Source organism: Solea senegalensis, linkage group LG7 (assembly GCF_019176455.1).
Source record: "Solea senegalensis isolate Sse05_10M linkage group LG7, IFAPA_SoseM_1, whole genome shotgun sequence".
Lineage (NCBI taxonomy): Eukaryota > Metazoa > Chordata > Actinopteri > Pleuronectiformes > Soleidae > Solea > Solea senegalensis.
This window is the reverse complement of record NC_058027.1, coordinates 14211508-14234072: the sequence shown is the minus strand read 5'-3', so window position 1 is coordinate 14234072 and position 22565 is coordinate 14211508. Positions and strand designations below refer to the sequence as shown.

Genomic DNA, 22565 nt, shown 5'->3' with positions numbered 1-22565 from the left:
TTGAGAACCAAGGCACTGGACAGTTAGAACGCCCCTACCTCAACAGTAAATTATTGATGATGCCTAAGTGAAATCTCGGTAAATCCCTGGGGTTTGATGTCGAACGTCCAACCTAAGACTTACTTCATCATGGTGGTGACAGACTGTATACACCGTGTTCACTCATGGTTAACTCGGGGGTCGGAACTCTTTCCCCTCAGCTTCAACGCTCCTCGACATGACGTCACTGCTGGACAAAGCAGAAGGAGTGGTCTCTCGTGAACCACCCAAATTCAATGGTTCATACCCACACTCTGAAAGAAAGGAAAAAGAGTGGAAAAACCCTCCTGTGAATTTGGCTAAACAAACTGTTATCGAGTGGGCAGCAGTTTCTGTGCTGATGCTGGGTGTTACCGACAGAGGAATGAACTACTGTGGAAAATAACATCATCGTTTTGTGCAGTGTTGCTGGACGGAGGAAAAAAAAAGATTTACCGCCGCCGGGATTTTTGTTGGTTTTTAAGTTCCGTCCTCCTAACATGGTAAGACGCTTTCTTTAAAAGCAGAGCAGGTTTTTGTGAAGTTGAGTGAAAGCTAACGGGGAAAGACGAGCACCAACCGGAGAGCAGAGGAACCACATGAACTCAGGGCAGCAACTGGTCCACAGAGTTGTCGCAGTTCTGTCTGCCCCATTATAGTCTGTCTCTAGTCTATAAACGCCAGTAGAAGATACATGGATATAGATTCATATCTGCGTATATTGTTGATAGTGCGTATATAAGTGCATATAAGTTAATTGACAGTTGAATGACAGTTACTGTCTCGCCACACGGTGGCGTAGTAGCTAGCATTGTTGCTTTGCAGCTAAATTAGTTTTCTTGCTCTTCGTTGGGTCTTCCGGTTCCGACCCCAGCCCAAAAACATTCTCTCTCAATTGAATGTTTGAATGAATGGTTGTTCATCTCTGTGTGTTGGCCCTGATGGACTGGCGACCTGTCCAGATTAGAGGCGGTCCCTAGACTCTGGGGGCCCCAGGATAGGATATGATAGTCCTTTATTGGGTGTTCCAGGTGTCCAAAGGACGACGTGACAGGATTATAAATTTAGTGTCACAGCAGCAACACATGCATTTTCACATCTGTGAATGTAAAATATTGGAAAAAATATCAACAATAATACTATAAAAAGTTCAAATGGGCTGCCAAGTGGGGCAAGTGGTAAGGGAACTTGGCTTCTAACCAGAGGGTTGCTGGTTTGAGTCCCCACCAGGGGACCCCTGAGAGGGGTCCAACTTTGCTGCCCAGGTGCTGAGCAGTGGCTGCCGGTTGCTTTGGCCTGGCTGTAGGTTTCTAGTAGAGGATGGGTTAAATGTAGAGAATTTCCCCTGTGGGACTGATAAAGGACTCATTTATTTATTTAAATAAAATATACATTATAGACATTAAGTTACATGAATATATACACTATACACTGAGTCTAAACAATCGGGACCCATCACCATCAGCCCAAATGTAATTAGTGTTTATCAAATGTCATGAACATTTTATTTTTAAACATAACTTTCAAACAATAACTTAAAACTATACACATTTAAACATCAAATATTCTTTTATATTCTCTATAGCACGCACACAAATAAAAAACAGTTGTTGGGTGGGTCTGTACTGACCAGAAAGCTGGATTCAATAGTGAGGGGCTCATTACTGCCACTTGCAGGTCAGTCTAGGACATGGCTCATGTTGGTCAGTGTGTTGAGACAGGGTGAGACCTTTTCTCGCTGATCCTCCCACCTGTCAGAAGAGGCATAAGGAGGGTTTGATGTATCAGTAGTGAGTTGCAGAGTTGTGAGGTTTTAGGGGCTTCGTGGATGTCATTGCAAAATATACAATTACAACAGGCTCTTTGGAGCCCAATTGTATTAAGCTTTTTTGAGGCCCCAGACGTGCTGCTGCATTACACTACTCATAAAGGGGCCTTAGCTCAGGGCCCCAAGCATATGCCGGGTATGCCTGTCCTGTCTGTGCGCCTTTGGTCCAGGGTGTACCCTGCCTTTCGCCCTTTATCGGATTGGCTCCAGCTCCCTGTGACCCTCATGTGCTGACATAAAAATAAATCTTACATCAAAGTGGATCCTGTGGCTTCGATGTTGGAGAAACTGTCTATACTGGTCTGTCTGGCGGATAAAACTATTCAGTCTAATGCTGCCTTCCTGCTATTTTTGGATTGCAGTACGAGGCTGATGCATGGCAACTGTAAACTGTAAATTAGACTTTTTCATAGTGAAAGTTGGCAAGTAAAGCTTTCATAAAACTCCTTAGCCATAAAGCTTTCTGGAAGTTTATGGAGCTCCTCCTTCCTCAGTTTGTCAAACTAATGTACTGTTTGACTAAGTAATGTACTAATTGATATGCGCACACATCTCCCCCACATGAAAGAGGGCTTGGTAAATTTTAACCACGGCTGCCATATGGATTTGAAAGGCTCGCTCCCCTCGATGGGACCACTGCCATACAGGTTGGAAAGGTGCCCATCATCAAGGGTTGAATAGTTCCCAATGGCTTGAGAGGGTTGGCAATGATGCTAGCCATATGCCAATGAGACATTTGAGCCCAGAAGGTCAGTCAGATCCATTATATTAATAGTGCTTATGAATGGCCTTGTCGTCCAGGACAGAATGGAAGCAGGAGATTCACTAAAAAAAAAGTTCTACAAAAACAAACTCGTAATAATAATAATAGTAGTGATGATAGATACTAATAACTGTTTTAATAATAGAGGCAGTGTAAATCTTAATGTTCTGTGATACCCTAACATTCAGTGAGAAGCTTAGTAATCCTCAAATTGAAATGCTGTGGTTATTATGGTTCAAAAGCTGATCACCAGTCTTTGAAAGAAATTCAATTCAGAGAGTCTTTCATGTTTTCCTTATTTTAATAGTCTTCATTTTGGAGATAGCTATTACTAATTAATTACATGAGCAGGAAAAATTAGAATAAAGGGCTGCTTGTACTTTTGATTCATTGGTTCGATATAATGTTAGCCTTCATAGCATTATTCATATTCACCTCATGTTTTTTTGCTGTTTTTTTTTTTCTTAAATACAGCCTTGCACAGTGCTACCTTAGTGTGGCTTTATATTCTTAAGGTTCTGACTTGCAAGGGCGGTGAGCTTGTTTCAATACCCGCTGTTCAGCTGAATCATGAAAAAAAACACATCCCGGCATGGGGCTGGTAAAGTACTTGAGTCATCCAGTAAAAAAAAAACCAAACCCTTTGATGGCTTCTTGGTGTCTGGAGATCACAGACAGTCAGGTTGTGGTTTGCTGTGTTGGCACAGTTCGGTTTATACTACATTTAGAAAGAAACATGGATATATTTTGAGAGGGAATCAGTGTGATGTGGATTTTTGAACACCTCCACGTGAATTTTGGTAGATTCCAGTGGCATTGCTAGCATTTCGAGCTGGTCTCTGGCAGGCAAAGGCCTCCTGAAAGTCTAGAGAAGTGGTGAGCAGCGGTGCTGTGTTGGCAATTATGTGATGAAGCCCTGACCATATCCTTTCTGCTGAAGCCAGCCTTATGGAAAAAAACCTTGGGTTTAGTCATGAGGTGGAGCTACAGCTGACTGCAAGATCAAAATGAATCACCACGACTGATCAGGTTTCTCTGAATCTGAATGTATCTCTATGTCTGGTACATGCACGTATGCTGAATTTACAGTTTTGGATTTGTACAGACATAGTGTATCTAGGTATCCACCCACACCTCGATGTTTATGTAACCCGGGTAATGTAACCCAGGTAATTTCCCATTCATGTAGTAAAAAAGTGGAAAACTAGTATTTTTCTTTCAAGTTAAAATATTTTCTATTGCAAATAAATGTATAAAGATTGCTCTGTATAGTACAGTGTGAATGTATAATTTTTATTTTGTAAATGACTCGGCCACAACTTGTTTACATAATGTCACGCATTCTTATCAATCCGATTTAACAAAAGTGAATAAAAGTCTGCTACAATATTTACATACCAGCAAGAGAAACATTGTGTTGCTTTTAAACAGACATGGACTTTTGAAAAGAAGAAATATGACTGTGACTTTTCGCTGTGGCTGTTACCTCACCCAGTTTTATTTTGATATTTATTTAATATCACATTAACTTAGTCCTTAGTCTTCATTTAACAGCCTCTTGGATGACATGCAGCCAGTGTACGCATCACCAGTCTGTTCCTCGTCACTTTTGTTTGCATAATTTGACATGGTCTAATGTTGGCGGCTCCCGGGGTTTTGTTTAAAAACATGTTTAAACTAATATTATCTTATCTAACGTGGGATCACTGAAGTGAATGGGCTGAAAACGGAGGAGCAGTGTTGCATGTGTTCAGTTTTGAGGGGGATATTCAAGATAATAGTAGACGTTAAGGACAAAGGAATGACCCAATGATACATTAACACATGACTGCTCTGTAACAGCTGCCTGAAGGAAGTGAGTGGGGGAAGCTTGAGCTAATCTCAGCGGATGTATGTCATGATGTCATCCCTTCATTCTCTACTATGAAGGGATGCACATTTTTTATTGTCACTGCCATTGCAGTTTCATTATTGTCCATTCTCACATTGAAATGGCACACACATAATCTGCATGCCCACTGTTTAATGTGGTGTCCATTTGTGCTCCCTAGTGTGCGCAGGTTCACAGATTCTCACCTCTTTTATATATTTTCCCTAGCTTTGTTATCATTTAAAACTCAGGCAGTAACTGTCACACCAATCATTAAAGGTGGCACTCTATGGTATCTATCTATCTACTATGGTAGAGACACCAGCTGAGCACAGGCCCTCTAATGCACTCAGAAATGATGACATGCTAAAACAGCTCAGCCTACATGTACTGTATGGCTGCTGGTCAATTATTACTGACATCCTGCCTCAGTCAAGGATATTCCTTTTGCAAAAACGGCTGTTGAAAGTATACTATGTGGGAATACAGTACATTACAACACAATGAAGAAGTCTTGCACAAACTGTCTATTCTGTCTAGATATTTTACAGTAAGTTTATTGATAATTATACCTAATTTGCTTGGAATTTATTATGTTGCGTAACATAGAAACTACTTTTTTACTTTTTCCTTGTTTCTTTTTTCATCTTCCTCTTTTTCATATAAGCTGACACTTAGACACTTGATGTACAAAGCACATCAAGGTTATCTGGAGTACATATTATTTACACTGATTATTTAAAATCTCCCCATATCTTCAATGTCATTTTTGGTTTAATAAACAGGAAACATCAACCTGCTCAGATATGAAACTTGTCTGACATTTATTTAGTTGTATGTGTTTCTTCATATTACTCCTTTTTAATAGTCTCTTTGCTTCAATGCCGTTGACACTAGAGGCTACACTGTTTTTTTGTTGAAAATATACATGACAACTTTTTTTGTGTTTATTCCAGCAGACAAGTGAACAAATAACGCTGATATAATTATAGTTAAAACAGCTTTTTAGTAGCCACAGGTTCTTATACTGTTTGTAACCTCAATTATTACATTTATTCCATATTGATGGGACAAAGCTGTCTTTCAGTATTGCCCAGAATATAAATATAACTATTTTTGTCTCAGCAAATACAGATGTATAAGATCTCAAAAAATCTCATTAATATTTCATGTGTGGTAGTCGAGTGCAAGTAGACAGGGAGGGGATCGGTTTTTCTGTCTGGGCTCGCTCCTCAAGTAGTGTTTTCCCCTCTGGAAAGCAGAGGCGAAGGACACGGCTGTTTCCTCTTTAGGCTTTGGAAGTCCCCATTTGTCATCACTGGTCCAGTCACACTGAGAGAGAGAAAAGCTTTAAGGCTCAGGTCAGAGAATGGAATAAAGTCATCAACTTCAAACTAGATAAGTCACTACAAATTGTTTTAGACTTTCAAACAGCCTGTACTTCAATAAAGACTGTATGTTAGAGTGTTTCATAGCTGCCTGGGAAACAAATCCAGCTAAAGTAAAGATCAAAAAGATACACACATGTCTATGACATGTCACAAATTTTTTCTGTGTGATATTCCTCCACCTTTGATATCAGTCTGTTTTTGTCCTCCCTTACAGCGCTGTGTCTGAAGAAGTTTCAACCCACGGTTTGAATCCACCCTGGAAGACCATGCTGTCCCTCCTGCTTCCTGTGATGCTCGCCGTCCAAGCTATGGGTGGGTGTCACTGCTGACTATGCTCTGTTGTCGTTATTTTCAAGTCACCGCAGTGGGAAACACCACTGACTGTTTAACAGTACACCCTGCAGGGCCTGTTAGTCTTCAACTTTCAAAGGCTTCCCTGTGCAAAACAGGAGTTCAAAAGAGGCAGTGGCTAAAAATATCTTATATAAATAAATAATCTTTTTTTGGGAAGTCATTAAGTTCTCTGTTGTCTCAATTTAAACTCGCATGCATTCAGATGAGATGACAGGCAACACTTTCCTATTTATATTGAGAGTCTGCCTGAGGGAGTAACAGTGACATTTTTCTCAGTAGTTCTTTTAACTTTGCTTTTTATAGGGTTACAAAATGATATGGGAATATTTTTTTCCCCAAAATAATTGAGCTAATGTACAACAGAATAGCTTTGACCCTTTCCAGACAGGTGAGGAGTAGAGCGCTCGGGGCAGGGCAAGCTTCTCTTTGGAAAGTGCTTAAAGTGCAGTTTTTCTGCTGTGAGTGTGGGAGTGTGGTGAAGAAGTCATCCTCCAAAAACTCATGTCATCATAAAATGAAACAAATAGTTGGGAGAGACTCGATAACATCTCACAATGAAGTAAATAACAGACAGGGAATTGAGAACGTCAAAGGAGATATCAACAGGGCATATATTTTCAAATCTCTGTTTTCCCAGTTGGTTTGGGGCTGACACGTAACATAAATTATAATGTCGTACTTGGTGATTTATGTTGATATCCACGTATAGCCTGAGGCAGCCTGAGGAAGAGGGAGTGTTTGAAATACTTTGGCTAACCTCAAAGATGTCCTCCAGAATTTGAATTAGTCCAAACACCATCATTTGTTCTCCCATTCTGCTCTTTGATTGAGTTGACACAACATCCTTGTGGCACATTTCAGTCTGGACTCAGTGGACCCAAGTGTCTTCAGCGGTTCATTAGGGACTTATTCTGCCCCAGCACAAATGGGCCTATGGCCTGCTCATTACTGACTGTGTGGTATCCGCTGCCTAACTCGCTCTTCTCACCAGGAGGGAGGAGGAGGAGGAGGTGGTGTCGACTGATGGAGCTCTTTAACTCTTGTATAATGGGCTATTGTTGCTCATGCAATTATTCCGTTTTTTTCTCTCCCAAATGGAGCACTAAGTGAATTATGGTTGGAGTCTGTATGTCTGCTACATGTACAACTGTCTGATTAAACAAAAAAAAACCTCTTCATACATGAAATTTAAATTGCATTTCACCAAAACACATAATGTTTAATCTTGAGTGCATTGGTGTTAACTCTGTTCGAGGCAGTTCATATTTTTTAAATCAGATAATTGTTTGGGTGTCTATTTAAAACTACTTAAAGGTTGACTTTGGTTGACTTTTTTGTTAGCCAAACAAACAGAGATATCTGTAGTGACACGAGCAGGTGTGTATCTTCTGAAAGTCTGGGTTCATATGATCCATGGTCCACTATTGGTGTTTTCCTACTATAAAGTTCCAGCACGACTCGGCGCGGCTGGAATCACCAGTCATTTTCATTGCTATAGTAACTCATTGACATGGGCGGGGTCATCATAGCAAACTGGCGTGACGTTGTTTTATATGCAACACACGCAAACTAGTGACTTCTAAAGCAGTTTTCGGTGTACTGAATCATTAGAATCAGTTACTCAAAAAGATTAGTTCAGTACTTCCTGCATGACGGGAGTGCAGACACAGTCACTAAACTGAAATATAGCGGTTGTGATGTGACTCGCGATTGCCGGCTTTTTGCAGTGCTGTCGCTAAATACACCAGACTGCTGTCGCTAAATACACCAGACTAAATATTGCGATTTTAGAAATTTCCTCACTATACCTTGGAGATTAATGCATGTCTTCATTCTTAAGTCTTTTAAACTGATCTACAGTTTGGCATTGTTCGGACTGATTCTTGTGCCGGACGTCGGGCTCATGACTCTTTCAGTGCAGACTCTCTGCCAATCAGTGGCTGGCAGTCTGTCAACGTCCCATTTAGTATTGCTTCAGCTTTCTTGGAAACTCGCCAGAGCAGGTAGTAAAAAAGATCCAGGTACTATTATTAACGGTAAAGCAAAAAAACAAGTAGAGTAGAGCTGAGTCATGGTGGAACTTTGTAGTGAAAAAGCATCATATGTCTCCAGGCCACATTCTGGGATTACTGGCTGTAATCTTCCTCCTATTCTCAACCTTGTCATTGCTTGATAACTTCAACCAGTGTTTATATTCACACAGTTACACTATGTGGTCTCTGCTCAAACACTTCCTATTGTGAGAATAATATGTGTGGAAGAACAAGACGAGAAGTGCACATGACAACACTGTCATTCTGTTGCAGTATTGTGTGTTTAGCCCCCAGCTGGAAACTGACTCAGGAGTCAGATGATGGATCATTCCCAGGGGAACGTCGCCCTGATGTTGCACACTGAGCACTGCACAGCTGTTATGTCACTACTGCCGCGAAGATGCTTTTTGACAAAAGGTTTTGTTGTTTTTGTGCTTTGCTACACTTTTGAAGACGCAGGAGTGTGAAAATGTACAACAACTTCCTGTTGCTTCACCCCTTCCGGTTGTTTATATCATATTACTACATTAATAATACATTCTATTGTTTTTTCATTATGCATTTCTTACCCTCCAAGGACACCTTACAATAGTTCAAATATATGCACAAAAAGTGAAGAGGTAAGAAAAAGTTAAAATCTAATTAAAATAGCGAGACCCTGCCATACATCACATATAAAAAAAAAAGAATAGAGTTTAAACCAGGGCAAAAAGTTTATTAACAAGCCTGTTATAACTTGATTTAGGTTATATTGTGTAAGCTCATATAAGCAGAAGTTTATTCTCTTAATTTACATCCGGTGTATAGCCTAATATGTATATTTATTTGAATAGGGACTATGCAACCTTCATTAACCTTATATAAAACAAAGAGCGATGTTATGTAACAGTTTCTACTGAAATTGTCCACCTACTGAAAGACGGTGTGTCAATAAAAAAACTAAATGGTTAGAGGTTAAGTAAAGAAATAGTTAAAAAACCAAACAAAGCAATTTGGTTGGTATATGATAAACCATCATCTTACCAGGAAGTAAATCAGTAGTGAATGAAGTGCATGAGAGGATGCAAGTGCATGTGTCTGTCTTTAAAAAAAATAAAACAGCTGCCGGGTGAGTCGTATCAAATTAAAAAGAACGGAATTTTAATTCAATTTTTAATTAAGGTAATTTAAATAACAACTTTAAACATGAGAGAGGTGTTCCACAACTCTGGATCTGCAGTGTGTATGTACAGTAACATGTGATTGCAGCTGTGTCAGCCATGTGCAAAGCTAAGTGCTTGTTGTTGTCATACTTTCTGTTCCGTTAACGCCATGTGCTACTCTTAGCTCCCAAACAATGAAAACTGACCTGATTCCACTGTCAGAGATGGGGGCTGTAAGGTAATTCAAATTAATTAGCATAATTGGATAGATTGCATCTAGTGTTGCAGTGGGCAGGCACACATTATGGTGGTGCCATGGAGCGTGAAAACAGCCTGCTCATGCCTGCATCTCTGGTGGACTTTTTAAAGGTCTGCTAACTATGAATGTCCTTCTTGTCCTCCTTTTCTTTTCACAGCAATTGATTCTGCAGCGAGGGGGCACTTTAGCCTGTGCAGAAATTCAATTTAGGGTTATTACCCCGTATCAGTGATGTTCTTGCTAATTTGATTGCGTCCAGTGAAGTATCCTTTTAAAAACAATCGAGGACAAGCTCAACAAAGATTGGTTTCGCCACAACGCATACATAATGACCAGTCTCTATTGGCGCGTCTCTGTCTCACCGTTTTCCCACTCATCAGACCCTCTCGATGAAACACAGTGCATTACCCAACAAGCACCTCATGATTATTTCAACAAGTCCTAAAAAGCCTGCCCGGTGGGATCCTTAAAAAATGATATGTGTAATATGCAGAGATAGCAGTTCTGGAGGGGTAGTCGGGTTTGTAGGCATGTGTGTGTGTGTGTCAAGTGGGCTGTGATGAATTTTTGAATGGACGTTGATCTGTGCTTGGAAAGCATCACAGCTACCGAGTTGCTGAGGAAGCAACTTGGGAGACGGCGTCCTCTAGCATGTTGCCACGGCAAATTGTGCGATTCCGGTAAAGTCAGACACGGCAGCTCATTCATCCACAACGCATAGCTGGTGACTCTTGCTTAACCTCTCTTCATCCTGGGGTTTGAAACTAGCGGATGCAAAATGCCTGCCCCATCAGTCTGCTGTTAGTATATTAATAGTAGTAGTATACTTTATTCGGCCACAAAATCAAACAACAAACAGTTACACACAGCAGAGACTGAAAAGGTTCATACACAAGCAAACAAGTATACATGCTGGTCAATTTATTGCCAACAATATGCTGCCCTTCTTAAAAAGAAAAGGAAAAAGGGTAAGTAAAAGTACATAGTTAAAGGAAAAAAGAAATATACATGCACACTTATATATGTACACATGTAAAGTACACATTTACATTTATGCATGTACAGTAAATATGAACATACTTTAAATTAACTTATATCTAGGAATGTAAATCGTTATCGGTACTATAATAGTCAGAACCACAGGATCAGATATTGGACAGTTTATAAATGTAAAATCTGATACAATTCAAAAATGCTTCACCATGCACAGACTGTAAAAATGTAAATACATATATAAAAGCAATTTAGCTGAGTCATATTAGGGCTATTTATTTCTTTTTTGAGAGAACAATATTTGTTACACAGTTGGAGAATTATGTCGTTGGAATGACTCGGCAGAAATGTGTTGTAAGCAGCTTCATAGTTCATAAATGGTCTAAAATGACTGTATTGGACTAATATCGATATTGGTAGATATTGGTAAAAGTGCTATCGTCCCACCCCTGCTTATATTGCTCAAAAATATCAGTACAAAGCATTTTTTCTATTGTCTTCCATTGTTGTCATCATCAGCTCTTTCTCTCTCTTTCGCTCCTCTCTTATTGTGGTTGTTGTGTATGTAGATCGCGATACAGCCCGCTATTACTAGAAAATGGCCTGCTCTTTTATCAGATCTAATCCTGTGACCCTCCTTCTGCATTGATGTGCTTCCTTGTCCACCTCCCCAGCCCCTCTGTTATCCATCCTCAGCCTCCTGTGTCTCAGGCTCACTGTCTCTCTCTCACTCGTAAGCTAGAGCTAGAGCTTTCCTTATCTGCTTGCTGTTCTTCAGCCAGCGCTATTATCTGAGTGCGGGTGCCCATTAACAGGTTATTGAAGGGATATGAGATGGCATACATCTCGGAAAGAAGCAAGACAGAGGGAGCAGAGGGACAGAAAAAAAAGAAAAGAAAGATCGCATAGAAGTGGGTCTCACCTTGATTCATCACATTGCTGGATATAAGCAAGTCCTTGTCTTGCCCATCTGCCATCACCTGTATCTCTCCCTGAGCGAGGGCACTCACACTCCATGATGAGTTTCTGGAGCAAAAATGGGAAAGGAAGAGATTATGTTCAGAGCTTAATGTTGAAAGTGACCCTTCTACACTGCAGAAGGCTTTAAGTCACACTTAATCTCATCCATACTGTGGCCATTTGAAAACCACTGCACGAGACAAGATTTTTCACACGGCTGTTTTCTGACCAAATCTGTCACATATTCTGTCACATAATCTCACATATTCCCATCGCCAACTCCGTGTTTTCCAAATGCATATTTTTCAGACCATAGCGTTATGTTAATTTGCAGCTCCACCTCAACATCGTGAAATCAAAAGCTTTTCCCTCTGACTTGAACAGCGATTGGTTATATTATGAGAATAATCAGAATGAAAGGGCTCACGGATCCTTTGAGCAGAGTCTTTTGATGTTCAGGTGGTGCAGAGTTGCCTGAAAAGAAAATGTCTTGAGCTGCAGTCACATTTTTCAACAGAGGAGGGCAGTGTTGTAAAAGTATATTTCATCTGTTTGTCTCCTTGCTCAACTGAAACCATACAGTCATTGCAATCTGTTAGTATTGCACCTGTTTACTTTTGCTGTGTCAATATTACTCCTGCAGTTTGCCCTCCAGTGCTGGAGCTTCATTTTTCTTTTTTCTAAAATCACAGTAACCTTTAATCCCCTGTTGTATCTCACAGTGGTGGGTTCTGATATACAGTACAGCTGAAATAATGTCTATACTTCGCTGTGTTTAATGTATAGCTCCACTGGTTGTGTATATAGCTGTGCTCAGTTATTGAACTGTTGCCATTTATGAGAAGATACTGAGGTGCTAATGTTTGTGGTTGAAATGGTATTGAATTGTAATTACACTGAAGTTTGAGTGAAGCTGTGTTGTTTAATGAGGTGGAAGGCCTTGGTATTGCTAGGCGTGTGTGTGTGTTTGCCAATGACCACTGACTCATCATGACAACTGAATTTGAGGTCAGTGAATCATGTTAATAATCCTCACAGATGGCCGTAGAAATGTTAGTAGCTTTAAACTACCTTGAACAAACTGTGCTTCTCCTTTGTGTCTGCGTGTGTCAGATACAGTATTATGGCTCTGAAGATTTCTGCACTACAGTGCTGGGTGCATGTGCTTATGTGTCTCTTGCTGCTGATGCTGATATGAACCTTTCTGCTCCAGAGCAGCTTTGTAACAGTGTCTCCATTGTAGTGTCAGCGTGCCTCATGTCCAATTCCTCAGACAGAGTGTTGCTGTGGTGCTGTCAGCAGTCATACAGGTGTGGAATATCAATGTGTTCTCTGGCCCCTGGGTGTGTGTTCCTCTATGAAATTGTGTGTGTGTGTGTAGGACTGGATGTTGTTTGGATTTTATTGATAACACTGCTGCTCATAGATACTAATACTTAACAATACTATGATACTTTGTTACTGTTAAGTTATAATAGACAACCATTCATCTTTTCCTTTTTAGTGAATAAATGTCAGTCAGTCATCATCTAACCGCTTTATCCTCCACCAGAGGGTCGCGGGGGGTGCTGTGCCAATCTCAGCTACATCGGGCGATAGGCGGGGTACACCCTGGACAGTTCGCCAGTCCATTGCAGGGCCACACACAGATAGAGACAAACAACCATTCACTCTCACACTCACTCCTACGGTCAATTTAGAGTGTCCAATTTACCTATTCCCTATATTGCATGTTTTTGGACTGTGGGAGGAAGCCGGAGAACCCGGAGAGAACCCACGCACACACGGGGAGAACATGCAAACTCCATGCAGAAAGGCCCTTGTTCCAACCGGGGCTCGAACCCGGGCCTTCTCGCTGCAAGGCGAGAGTGCTAACCACTTCACCACCGTGTGGCCCTCAATAAATGTCAGGAGAAATGAAATAACAATGAACATAATCACACAGAATTGATCATTTCTCGCATTAGTGTGATTACTTTTTGAGGATTTTCTTCCCCCACAGGGACTGAGCAGATAGAATTTTGTAATGATGGGCAGTTTGATACAACTCACTACCACTGCAGCATGCTGCGGCTCAGGTTGTTAAATTAAGGATGATCAAAAGAGTGATTCCAGCCTCTGAGAAAGACAGAGCTTTGCTATTTCACACGTTTTCTCAAGTACTTCTTCTTAAATTTGTTTAATTTGAGTATCAACCCTTCTCTCTTTGTAGATGCGAAATGTGTCTGTAGAAATACATTTCAGTTAATACATTTTTCGCAGTGGAAAAATGTGTGATATGAGAACTTCTGCAGCAGTATTCACTTGGTCTGCCGTGCATCTGTATTCACACTATGTTCCCAACAGTATTTTTGCCAATACGCTGCCGAATGCACATTGTATCAGTGCATGTATCTGTATCTGCCAGGGGGATATGAAATTTTCACTGGATTTTTTTTTTTACCAACGGCATCACACATCACCCTGAATGCCTTCTCCCGATACAGACTGTGATCCTCCTATTTGCTGTCTGCTTTCATCCCACGCTGTCTCAGTGTCACACTCAGCCTCCACGCTTGCCTCATGGGCCTTGCTAGCCTCAGTTCACTATGTGAAAACACTGGGTATCCAGCAGCACTGATGCTTTGTACACCTGGGTAAAACAGGACAAAAGCAGGTGTTGATACTGACAAGGTGGTGGGAAGACTTAAAAATAGAGTGGAGAGCTCTATGAAGATCTCTTTGCAGCCTTTCCTAGCCAGACCCGTGCCTCCCTGTTAAGCGAGGGCCCGTTGCCAGTTCTCGCAAAGGCTGTAATGAGTTTATTTCATGTCGGCTGTGAAAGTGCCCGTCTCTGTCTTGCAGGCACTCAAACAGAGCTAAGGCCCATAAACACAAAGTGCAGTGTGTAAATCCCTACAGCCTGACATCTCCCAGCCTGCCCTCTACGGCTTCTGAGCACCTCTTTATGGAGACAGAGAAGGTAGAGGCGAAATCCCCACTCAAACCCAGAGAGGACACCGTGGGCCAGGCTGCAAGGCATGAACTAGCTCTCAGACCCAAGACATTTCACGTTGTAATCTTTAACGCCTTCTACTTACATTTATCTCTCAGAAGGATACATGTTTTTGTCATGTTGAGCACAGCTCTATGGAGAGACGATCAAACTGCCAGCTGATGTACAGAACGTGCTGCTTGAAACCAGCTCCAGATCAAAACCAGCCAAGTGTGCAGAGTGATTCCCTTTGTCTCATGCAAATTCATCTCTTACGAGTAGGACATCAGATGTGTATTTTCCATGATGTCAGTCTGCCTCCTGCCCATTCCTCTCCCCTTGATCCAATGCAAAAATGTTTCCCTTGTGTTCACTCTCTAACAGCAGATTGGTGTCTCCACATAATTTTGCGTTAAGTACCGCATCCTCCTTGGGCCTTGGGCCCAGTGGTCGGACACTGGTTGAAGAAGCAGTAAGTGAAAGATGAAGAGTGAGACAGAGATGTAGAATACAAGGGGGAAGGAAATTCTGTCTCTGTTTCCTTTCTTACATGGCTTTGGTCCGTGTTGAGGGAGTAGCGAGCAAGGCTCCACCACAACCTCTTCCTTGACTTGCTTCCAGATAGTATCTCTGAGTGTGAGCTTGACGCCGGCCTGTCTCTCTCTTCTGTTTCACTCTTTCCCATCCTCCTTCCTGTATGAACTCAGTGGTGTGAGTCATCCCAGGCTGCTTGGGGAGTGATATAATTGCTATCTCTCCTCCTCCTTCAACATGCACATCTTGCAGAGGGCTGTCACTGACCCTCCACTCCTACCAAAAAACACTAGTGACCTATTCATTTCGGGAAAGGCTGGGCCACCTCCAATGAAATTTGCTCTGTTTTCCCCACTGAGGGCGACACAATGCTGTCTGCCTTTACCATGCTTTTCCCTGATAACCTCTCATGCATTGTTTGCCACGTTGTTGTGCTGCTGGGTGCTTGTTGGCAGAATACGGGGTGATAGGAAAACCCCATAGCAACGGCAGAGCTTTTGTAATCACAGTAAAGGAAATTTAAAAAAACAGAAAAACGGCACCACTTTCACCATAGGGGTCAGAATTTCCATGTTGCTGGCACTTGGGTTGTTTAAACACTCTGATATGTTCCAGGTTGAATTTGTATTGCCAAGGCATGAATCAATTATGCAAAATAGTGGAGCATGCAAAACAACCAGTTTGGTCTCCCATTTTTCAGGATTCATTTATTTTCGTTGTGTTTCTGGAGGAAGATATTCATCATAATTGAATTTTACGAGAGAAGAAGGAAGTGCTGCATAGCTCCAGCTGGTCCGACAGGTGCTGTTTAGTGAGGCAGGTAAAATTACACAAAAGCACAATCCCCAGTATCCTGCTAGATATTAATATTGCAGGTCACCCATGAAAAAAAACTAAGGCAGGTGAGTTTATATTATGAATTTATTTCACAAGGGCAAACTTCTTTTTTTTCTCTTTTTTATTTGTTTGTACCAAGTACCTCAGGGGGAGCGTCAATGTATCAGTAGCGTTCTGTGCTGTTCATCTGTGCACTTGTAAGTGAAGGCAGCAGGTGGCACTGTTCCTACAGATGAGCAGGTTAGTATGGGGGTGTGATGCTGAGAGGCTACTTCCCTGGGATTGGAGGAATAGGATTGAAAATAGGTCTGCCTCGACTGAACAAAACCCATTTATATATGAGCCCCCTCAGATGTAAGACTTGTTTGTTGTTAATGGGGGAAGTAATTATTGCACCTCTGCAGCAGTCAAATCTCCTTCATGGCAAAGTGATTCAACATTGATGTTAGCTCTGTGATAGACAGAGCTCAAAAGAGGTGAGGAGGCTAAAATGCCACTGTGATTATAACAATTAGAGAGGCTGAGCATAAAGTAGAGTGCATTGCCTCAGGGGCCGGCTGGCTTTTTCCCCCCTTCCCCTGTGATGCTGATGAGTGTCTCAGAGTTGTATAACAGCAGACAGGGATCAATGGAGATTGCTGACTCTTGAGAATACTATGGATGTACTCGGAACAGCCCAAGATGGCTACTAATCCAGAATGATTAGGCAGTGTACTCAATGCTTTTGGCCTCGTCTAGACAAACAATACACTCGCACGCATGCATTAAGCACAGATGCACTGAAAACTCACAGTTGTTCCCAAGTGTCGCCTTTTATTCCCCCTAAAACACAAAGTCAAGATCTTTGCTGCAGTTATTCCCCACTCTACCGTTTTTTTCCGTTCTTTAGATTTAACTAACGATTATCTAAAGCTGTACAGATGTTATTGCCGCCATCTCTGATTTTCAGTGCACTGAGCCATTGCCAGGAGGCAAAGCCTATAGGAACACAAACAAAGTCCTACTGCTTCCTTCCAGATCCCTCCTTTTCTTTCCACTTGCCTTCATCCCGTCTCACCCGCTGCATGCTGCTGTGCTGCACAAACAGAGTGGATGTTTCTGATGTAGTAGCAGCTTATATTGCATTGATTGCTGCATTGATTCATCCTTCAAAAATATTCATATTTGAGTAGGTGTCAGTCACATTTGAACACAGTGCACTAAATGAATGTTGTGATTCAGTGAATTCTCTTTTTATGAAACCGTTTATATGAAACCAGGGCTACTGTTTACTGTGTATTTTAGAATAGCTGGGTGACAAATCGGTTATGTTTGGCACAGGAGCTTAGAAAGGAGTTTAGATGGTTGCAGGGAAGACTGTGCACTTTTTTCTTTTTGTTGACGTTCATCTGACATCTCCTCGCATAAAGGGAAATGTCACTCTGTGTAGATAAAAACACAATTGCTAGTTTTTTTCCATTCCTGTTGAGGATATTTTGTATTTATTGACACTACTCATGTGTACCGTCTTTTGTCTTGTAGCTGTGATGGAAGTTGAAGTCCCAGAGCAGCCAGTGGTGGTGCTGCATGGCAGGGAAGCCATACTCAACTGCTCCTTCAGCCACGCTGGCCCCTTCAACCTCTCAGATTTGAGCGTCTTCTGGCAGCTGACCGACACCAAACGCAACGTGCACGCATACTGGGAAGGGCATGACCAGCTGGCCGACCAGGCCGAGAGATTCGCCAACCGTACCAGCCTGTTTCCTGGCCAGCTGGGCCTGGGCAATGCTTCGCTCCTGCTGAAGAGGGTGGTGGTGGCAGATGAAGCCAGCTACACCTGCTTCGTCAGGGTGCAAGACTATGGCAGTGCTGCTCTGACACTGCAGGTGGCCGGTGAGTCAAACTCTTTAGCCCATGACACATGTAGTAACAAATGAATGTGCACATGGGCTGTTACAAACAGTGGCATGCAGAGGATAGACACATACACAACAAAGACTTTGCACTAACCAATGTGAGAGTTGCAGTTTAGCTTCAGCTTGACATCCTATGAGGTACATTTAACAGGCACATTTCCATGAAGGGCTCAGTAATCAGTATTCACTTGAATTTATAAAAAAAAAAAAAGGAAGAAAAAAAATTACAACTTCAAACTTAAAGTTCTCTTAGCCTCAGTGTCTCAGAAAATACAGTGGGGCAAAAAGTGTTTAGTCAGCCACCGACTGTGCAAATTTTCCCACTTAAAATTAAAATTTTCATCATAGATACACTTCAACTGTGAGAGACAGAATGTGAAAAAAAATCCTGGAAATCACATTGTAGGATTTTTAAAGAATTTATTCGTAAATTATGGTGGAAAATAAGTATTTGGTCACCTACAAACAAGCAAGATCTCTGGCTTTCACAGACCTGTAATTTCTTCTATAAGAAGCTCTTCTGTCCTCCACTTGTTACCTGTATTAATGGCACCTATTTGAACTCGGTATCTGTATAAAAGACACCTGTCCACAGCCTCAAACAGTCAGACTCCAAACTCCACCACGGCCAAGACCAAAGAGCTGTCGAAGGACACCAGCAACAAAATTGTAGACCTGCACCAGGCTTGGAAGAGTGAATCTACAACAGGCAAGCAGCTTGGTGTGAATAAATCAACTGTGGGAGCAATTATTAGAAAGTGGAAGACATACATAGATTAGATTACAAAAAGAAAAGAAAATGCTGGTTGCAATCCTTGTTTATGTTTATTTTCAAATTATTTAAATGTTATCGAGGTAAAGGAATGTACTATTGCTAGAGTCAGATTTCAAAACAAACAAACAGACTTAGAATATTGAGAGATAGAGACATCCTGACTTGCCACTTTGGGTCAGTCTTTAGTTAGTCTGAACACTACATTCTCCACTACACAATCTAACAGTATCTTTTGTCTGTCTTCTATTGGCCCATAAATAAACGCCCTTGCTTTAAAATGCCATTTCCTCAGTTTGCGACAGTTTTTACAAAGTAGGACTCTTGATGAGTAAATGTGGTGTTGTGTCCCTTTAATTCCTTCCCCCACAAGTTAACCAAGCATACTTTTATATTCCATTAATCAATAACTAAAGTAATAAATGCTGTACAAATATTTTTTTTTTACCCTGTTCAATATTATGAGTGGATTGTATAAATGCTGCTTCATTATACAGTCTTTGGATCAAAGTTTCACTTAACACTTTATATTGATTATGCTGAAAGTCATTTGACCCCAGTGCTTATTCACACATATACACTAATAGTATGCAGTAAAATGTGTCGTACATTTACTAATGTAGACAGTGATTTAGGGTAATTTCTTCTCACAAGATGTAAGCAGGTGATAAACAGTTTCCTCAGGGCTGCTGAGCAGTGTTTTTGGTCAATAAGCACTGATTGTGGTCTCTGTCATGGTCAATAATGTGCTGACTTTGATTATTAGCTGTTGTTACGGTCAATTGGCCATCACTAACATCTCTGCTGTGTGACTATATCCCCACCTTCACAGCCGAGAGCCTTTTATTTATTTATAATGATACTGTGTGCTTCTCCTCTCACATTTCTATATCTGCTGTGAGATTGTTTCTGTATTCTCTAAGGATGGATGTGCATTAGGCAGCGTTAATGAATAATATTTGTTTTCTTCTGGCCTGGGAGAGGAAAAACAACATCTCCAACAGTGACAAATTGACTCAATTTTACGTATTAGATTTATAGATGTTTTATTTTTAGCCAGCTTTTACAGTTCACACTGCAGACTTCCTTCATGCAGTGGAGGCAAGGTGCAAATTGTAAGGAGCCCTTCATGGAAATCTGCTCATTAATGCTGTCTGTGTGTTAAGAGTTTACATTTCAGACAAAATTAATTTTATATCGCACTTAGCTTCACCCAGCTGTCTGCTGTGCTACGATTGGTTTTGGCTGTGGGAAAAAAAGCAGCCTCTTTCTCTGCCACCTCTGTAGTCACATTCCAGCTCTCAGGATATGAGAAGTGATGATTTGCCACATAGGGAGCTAGCCAGTTTTCTCCCAGGCCGGCTCACTTTCACCCCCTGACTGCCACTGGATTTCCTTTCTGAGAATGGCTCAGTGCTTTGGCTCTGTACAAAGTGTGGGGATGCAGCATCAGGAGCATGTACAACTGATGTTGTCTAATGTCTGTGAGATCTTGAGCACCAAGTTATGCTAAGCTCTGTAAATATAATTAAGCATTTAATTCGAATCGCATCAAACAGTTCCCAGGGCTGCAGAGAATCTAACTAAATTCACTGTATGTACCAGCTGCTCCCTTATCTTTTCCCTTCCTCTTTTTCTCCTCCCCCTCCAACTTTTCTTTCTCTCAGCCCCCTACTCCAAACCTGTGGTGACTTTGCAGTCTGAATCCGATTTGCGGCCAGGTGATGAAGTGGCCCTGACTTGCACAGCCTATGGTGGTTTTCCTGAGGCTGGTGTGATATGGCAGGATGGGGGCGGGCACAACCTCACAGAAAATATCACTACTTCAGTGGTCGCCAATGAGGAGGGGCTGTTCACCATGACCAGTGTGCTGACAGTCATTTTGGAGCCCAATAGCACCTACAGCTGCCGACTGATCAACCCTCTTCTGGGGGAGGAAGGCTACGCTTTTGTCACAATCACAGGTGGGTACTGGCCTTCATCTCCCTTTAATAGTAAATTTAGCTCTTTTAGTTAATGTTGGCAAAGTAAACTGGCTAATATTCACTAGCTCCCTGCTTTGTTTTAGTGTTACCAGCACAGCCTAATCTCGTCATGCATTTGCAGAGTTTCTCATTAAAGTCTTGCATGCTTTTGTGAATCGATCTTCATTTAGTTGTTATTCTTTCAGCTTCTTTCTTTGTTTCTTGAAGTCTCAAATCAGCTTCACAGCAATGACGGAGGATTAATGAAATGTCCAATTTGGGCCAAGAAGCACAAGTTCTTGTGGGTTGTTAAATTACCAGTGGGTTATTATTTCCCTGATGATAGGCAAATATCTATTCATTACACATTTCAAAAGGCAAAACAGAATAAAAGAGTATGTAAGATAAAGTGATTGCTCTCCCTCATCTGCAGGGATTATTCTAACCAAAAAGTTTCTCTGAGTGATGTAATCTTGAGCTGTGTGTGTGACAGCACCTAAGTGATGGATCTAATGATCAACCCATCCACCTCCCATGCCCCTCTGGCCGTGCTAGTGTTAAGTGCAAGGAGAGTGCCATGTAAGGTGGGCTGAGGCAGGGTCTCTAATGGGAACAGCACTGTGTAAAATGGCTCATAAATAAGTTGAGGTGGCCCAAGCCTGCTCTCCAGGATGGAGCTGGTGCTGGAGCTGGGACTGTTGAGGCAGAGGTCAAGGCAGAGGTCACGGAGTGCTGCTCCAGTGGGCTGGGAAATGACTGTGCTGTCTGGAAACAGGATGGCCGATTGGCAGGGCAGGGTTGCTGGACAGCTGAAGGAGGTTGGCCTTTCCAACGGTTTGGTTGGCCACTCTCAAAACAGTACAGAAAGCTAGTGAAATGAACTATTAGGGGAGTGGAAAGGTATTAAACACATGGTGAGAATGAAATACTACAGAGAGGTAATCGTGTTAAAGGCGTCTGAGTCATTGTGACTGCTACTTCCCTTCCCCTCCTTTCTGGATCAATGCACTATTACAGGTTTATTACATTTCATGCCAGGTTTTTTCCTTCTTTATTTCCCCTCTTTAAATGAGATTCACTTGGAAAAAGATTGAATTGTCTGAATTGATGACTTAGATGGTCATGCATTCTTATTATTTTCCAGGCAGGTGATTTGAAAGAGTGACAGTGATATTTCCAATTTTTCTTCCTTCACCCCCATTTAGTTTGAAACCTTACATTTTAAATCATACCTTAAACCCCTTATACACATGTGGTAACTTAAACATATCAACAGTGGCAGTGATTCGCCCTCACTATAGATGAATCTGGCAAAGTACCAGGTGTAAGCAGCACCCCAGTACTGTGTTTCGCTCTCCGTGCAGTTTGAAAGGAAGCTCTTTAAAATGTATACACTTTTCTGCTTTAACTGTCTCTGTTTATAATGTTAACCAACAATGGAGAGGAAGCTGCACCATTTTCAGTTGCTCCAGCATTAATGATAAAATTCATCTTTGTACCAATGACAGTGAAATAAACAAGCCCTTACTTCATTAAGAGTCTCTCTGTACAACTTTATGCTCTTTTTTTGATTTATTTGTCTGTTCTGTAATATAATTTTTTTTACAAATTTTGACAATTTTCTTTAGCAAGCTATTAAGTCACTGTTATGTCAGTATATTACGCAGTACTTAATTTACTGCAGTGTAGTGTTATTGAAGGAAAACTATTACTTTTATTCAAAATTGCTGTTCATATTGTATATCCCTCAGTGATTGGGGACACTGCCTAATCAGACAATCTTCAGCGTACATATTCACAGACAGTACTTATTTGAGTTTGACTCCAGATCTGTGGTTAACACAGCAGCACACTACTGGTGACATTAGATTTAACAATTTATCTATAAATGTGATTTATTCTTTTGTTATTTAAATATTTTATAAAATTAGGTGGCACAAACCCACCCAGGTACACCTTTGCTCATGCATATTTCAAC

General features: G+C 41.3%; 1 protein-coding gene across 1 annotated transcript; it reads left to right on the top strand.

Moving 5' to 3' along the window:
- The first annotated feature begins 135 nt into the window (after positions 1-135).
- On the top strand, positions 136-20680 carry LOC122772494 (CD276 antigen-like). Its single transcript, XM_044030605.1, has 4 exons — positions 136-521; positions 6085-6182; positions 17478-17828; positions 20291-20680. Exons 2-4 carry the CDS (start codon positions 6137-6139, stop codon positions 20638-20640), a joined length of 747 nt encoding a protein of 248 aa, XP_043886540.1. The 5' UTR covers positions 136-521; positions 6085-6136; the 3' UTR covers positions 20641-20680.
- Positions 20681-22565: the final 1885 nt, after the last annotated feature.

Coding starts and splice junctions, on each gene's coding strand:
- LOC122772494 (XM_044030605.1), top strand. CDS start 6,137: ATGCTGTCCCTCCTGCTTCCTGTGATGCTCGCCGTCCAAGCTATGG. Junction 6,183..17,477: donor GCTCGCCGTCCAAGCTATGG/GTGGGTGTCACT, acceptor TTTGTCTTGTAG/CTGTGATGGAAGTTGAAGTC. Junction 17,829..20,290: donor TCTGACACTGCAGGTGGCCG/GTGAGTCAAACT, acceptor TCTTTCTCTCAG/CCCCCTACTCCAAACCTGTG.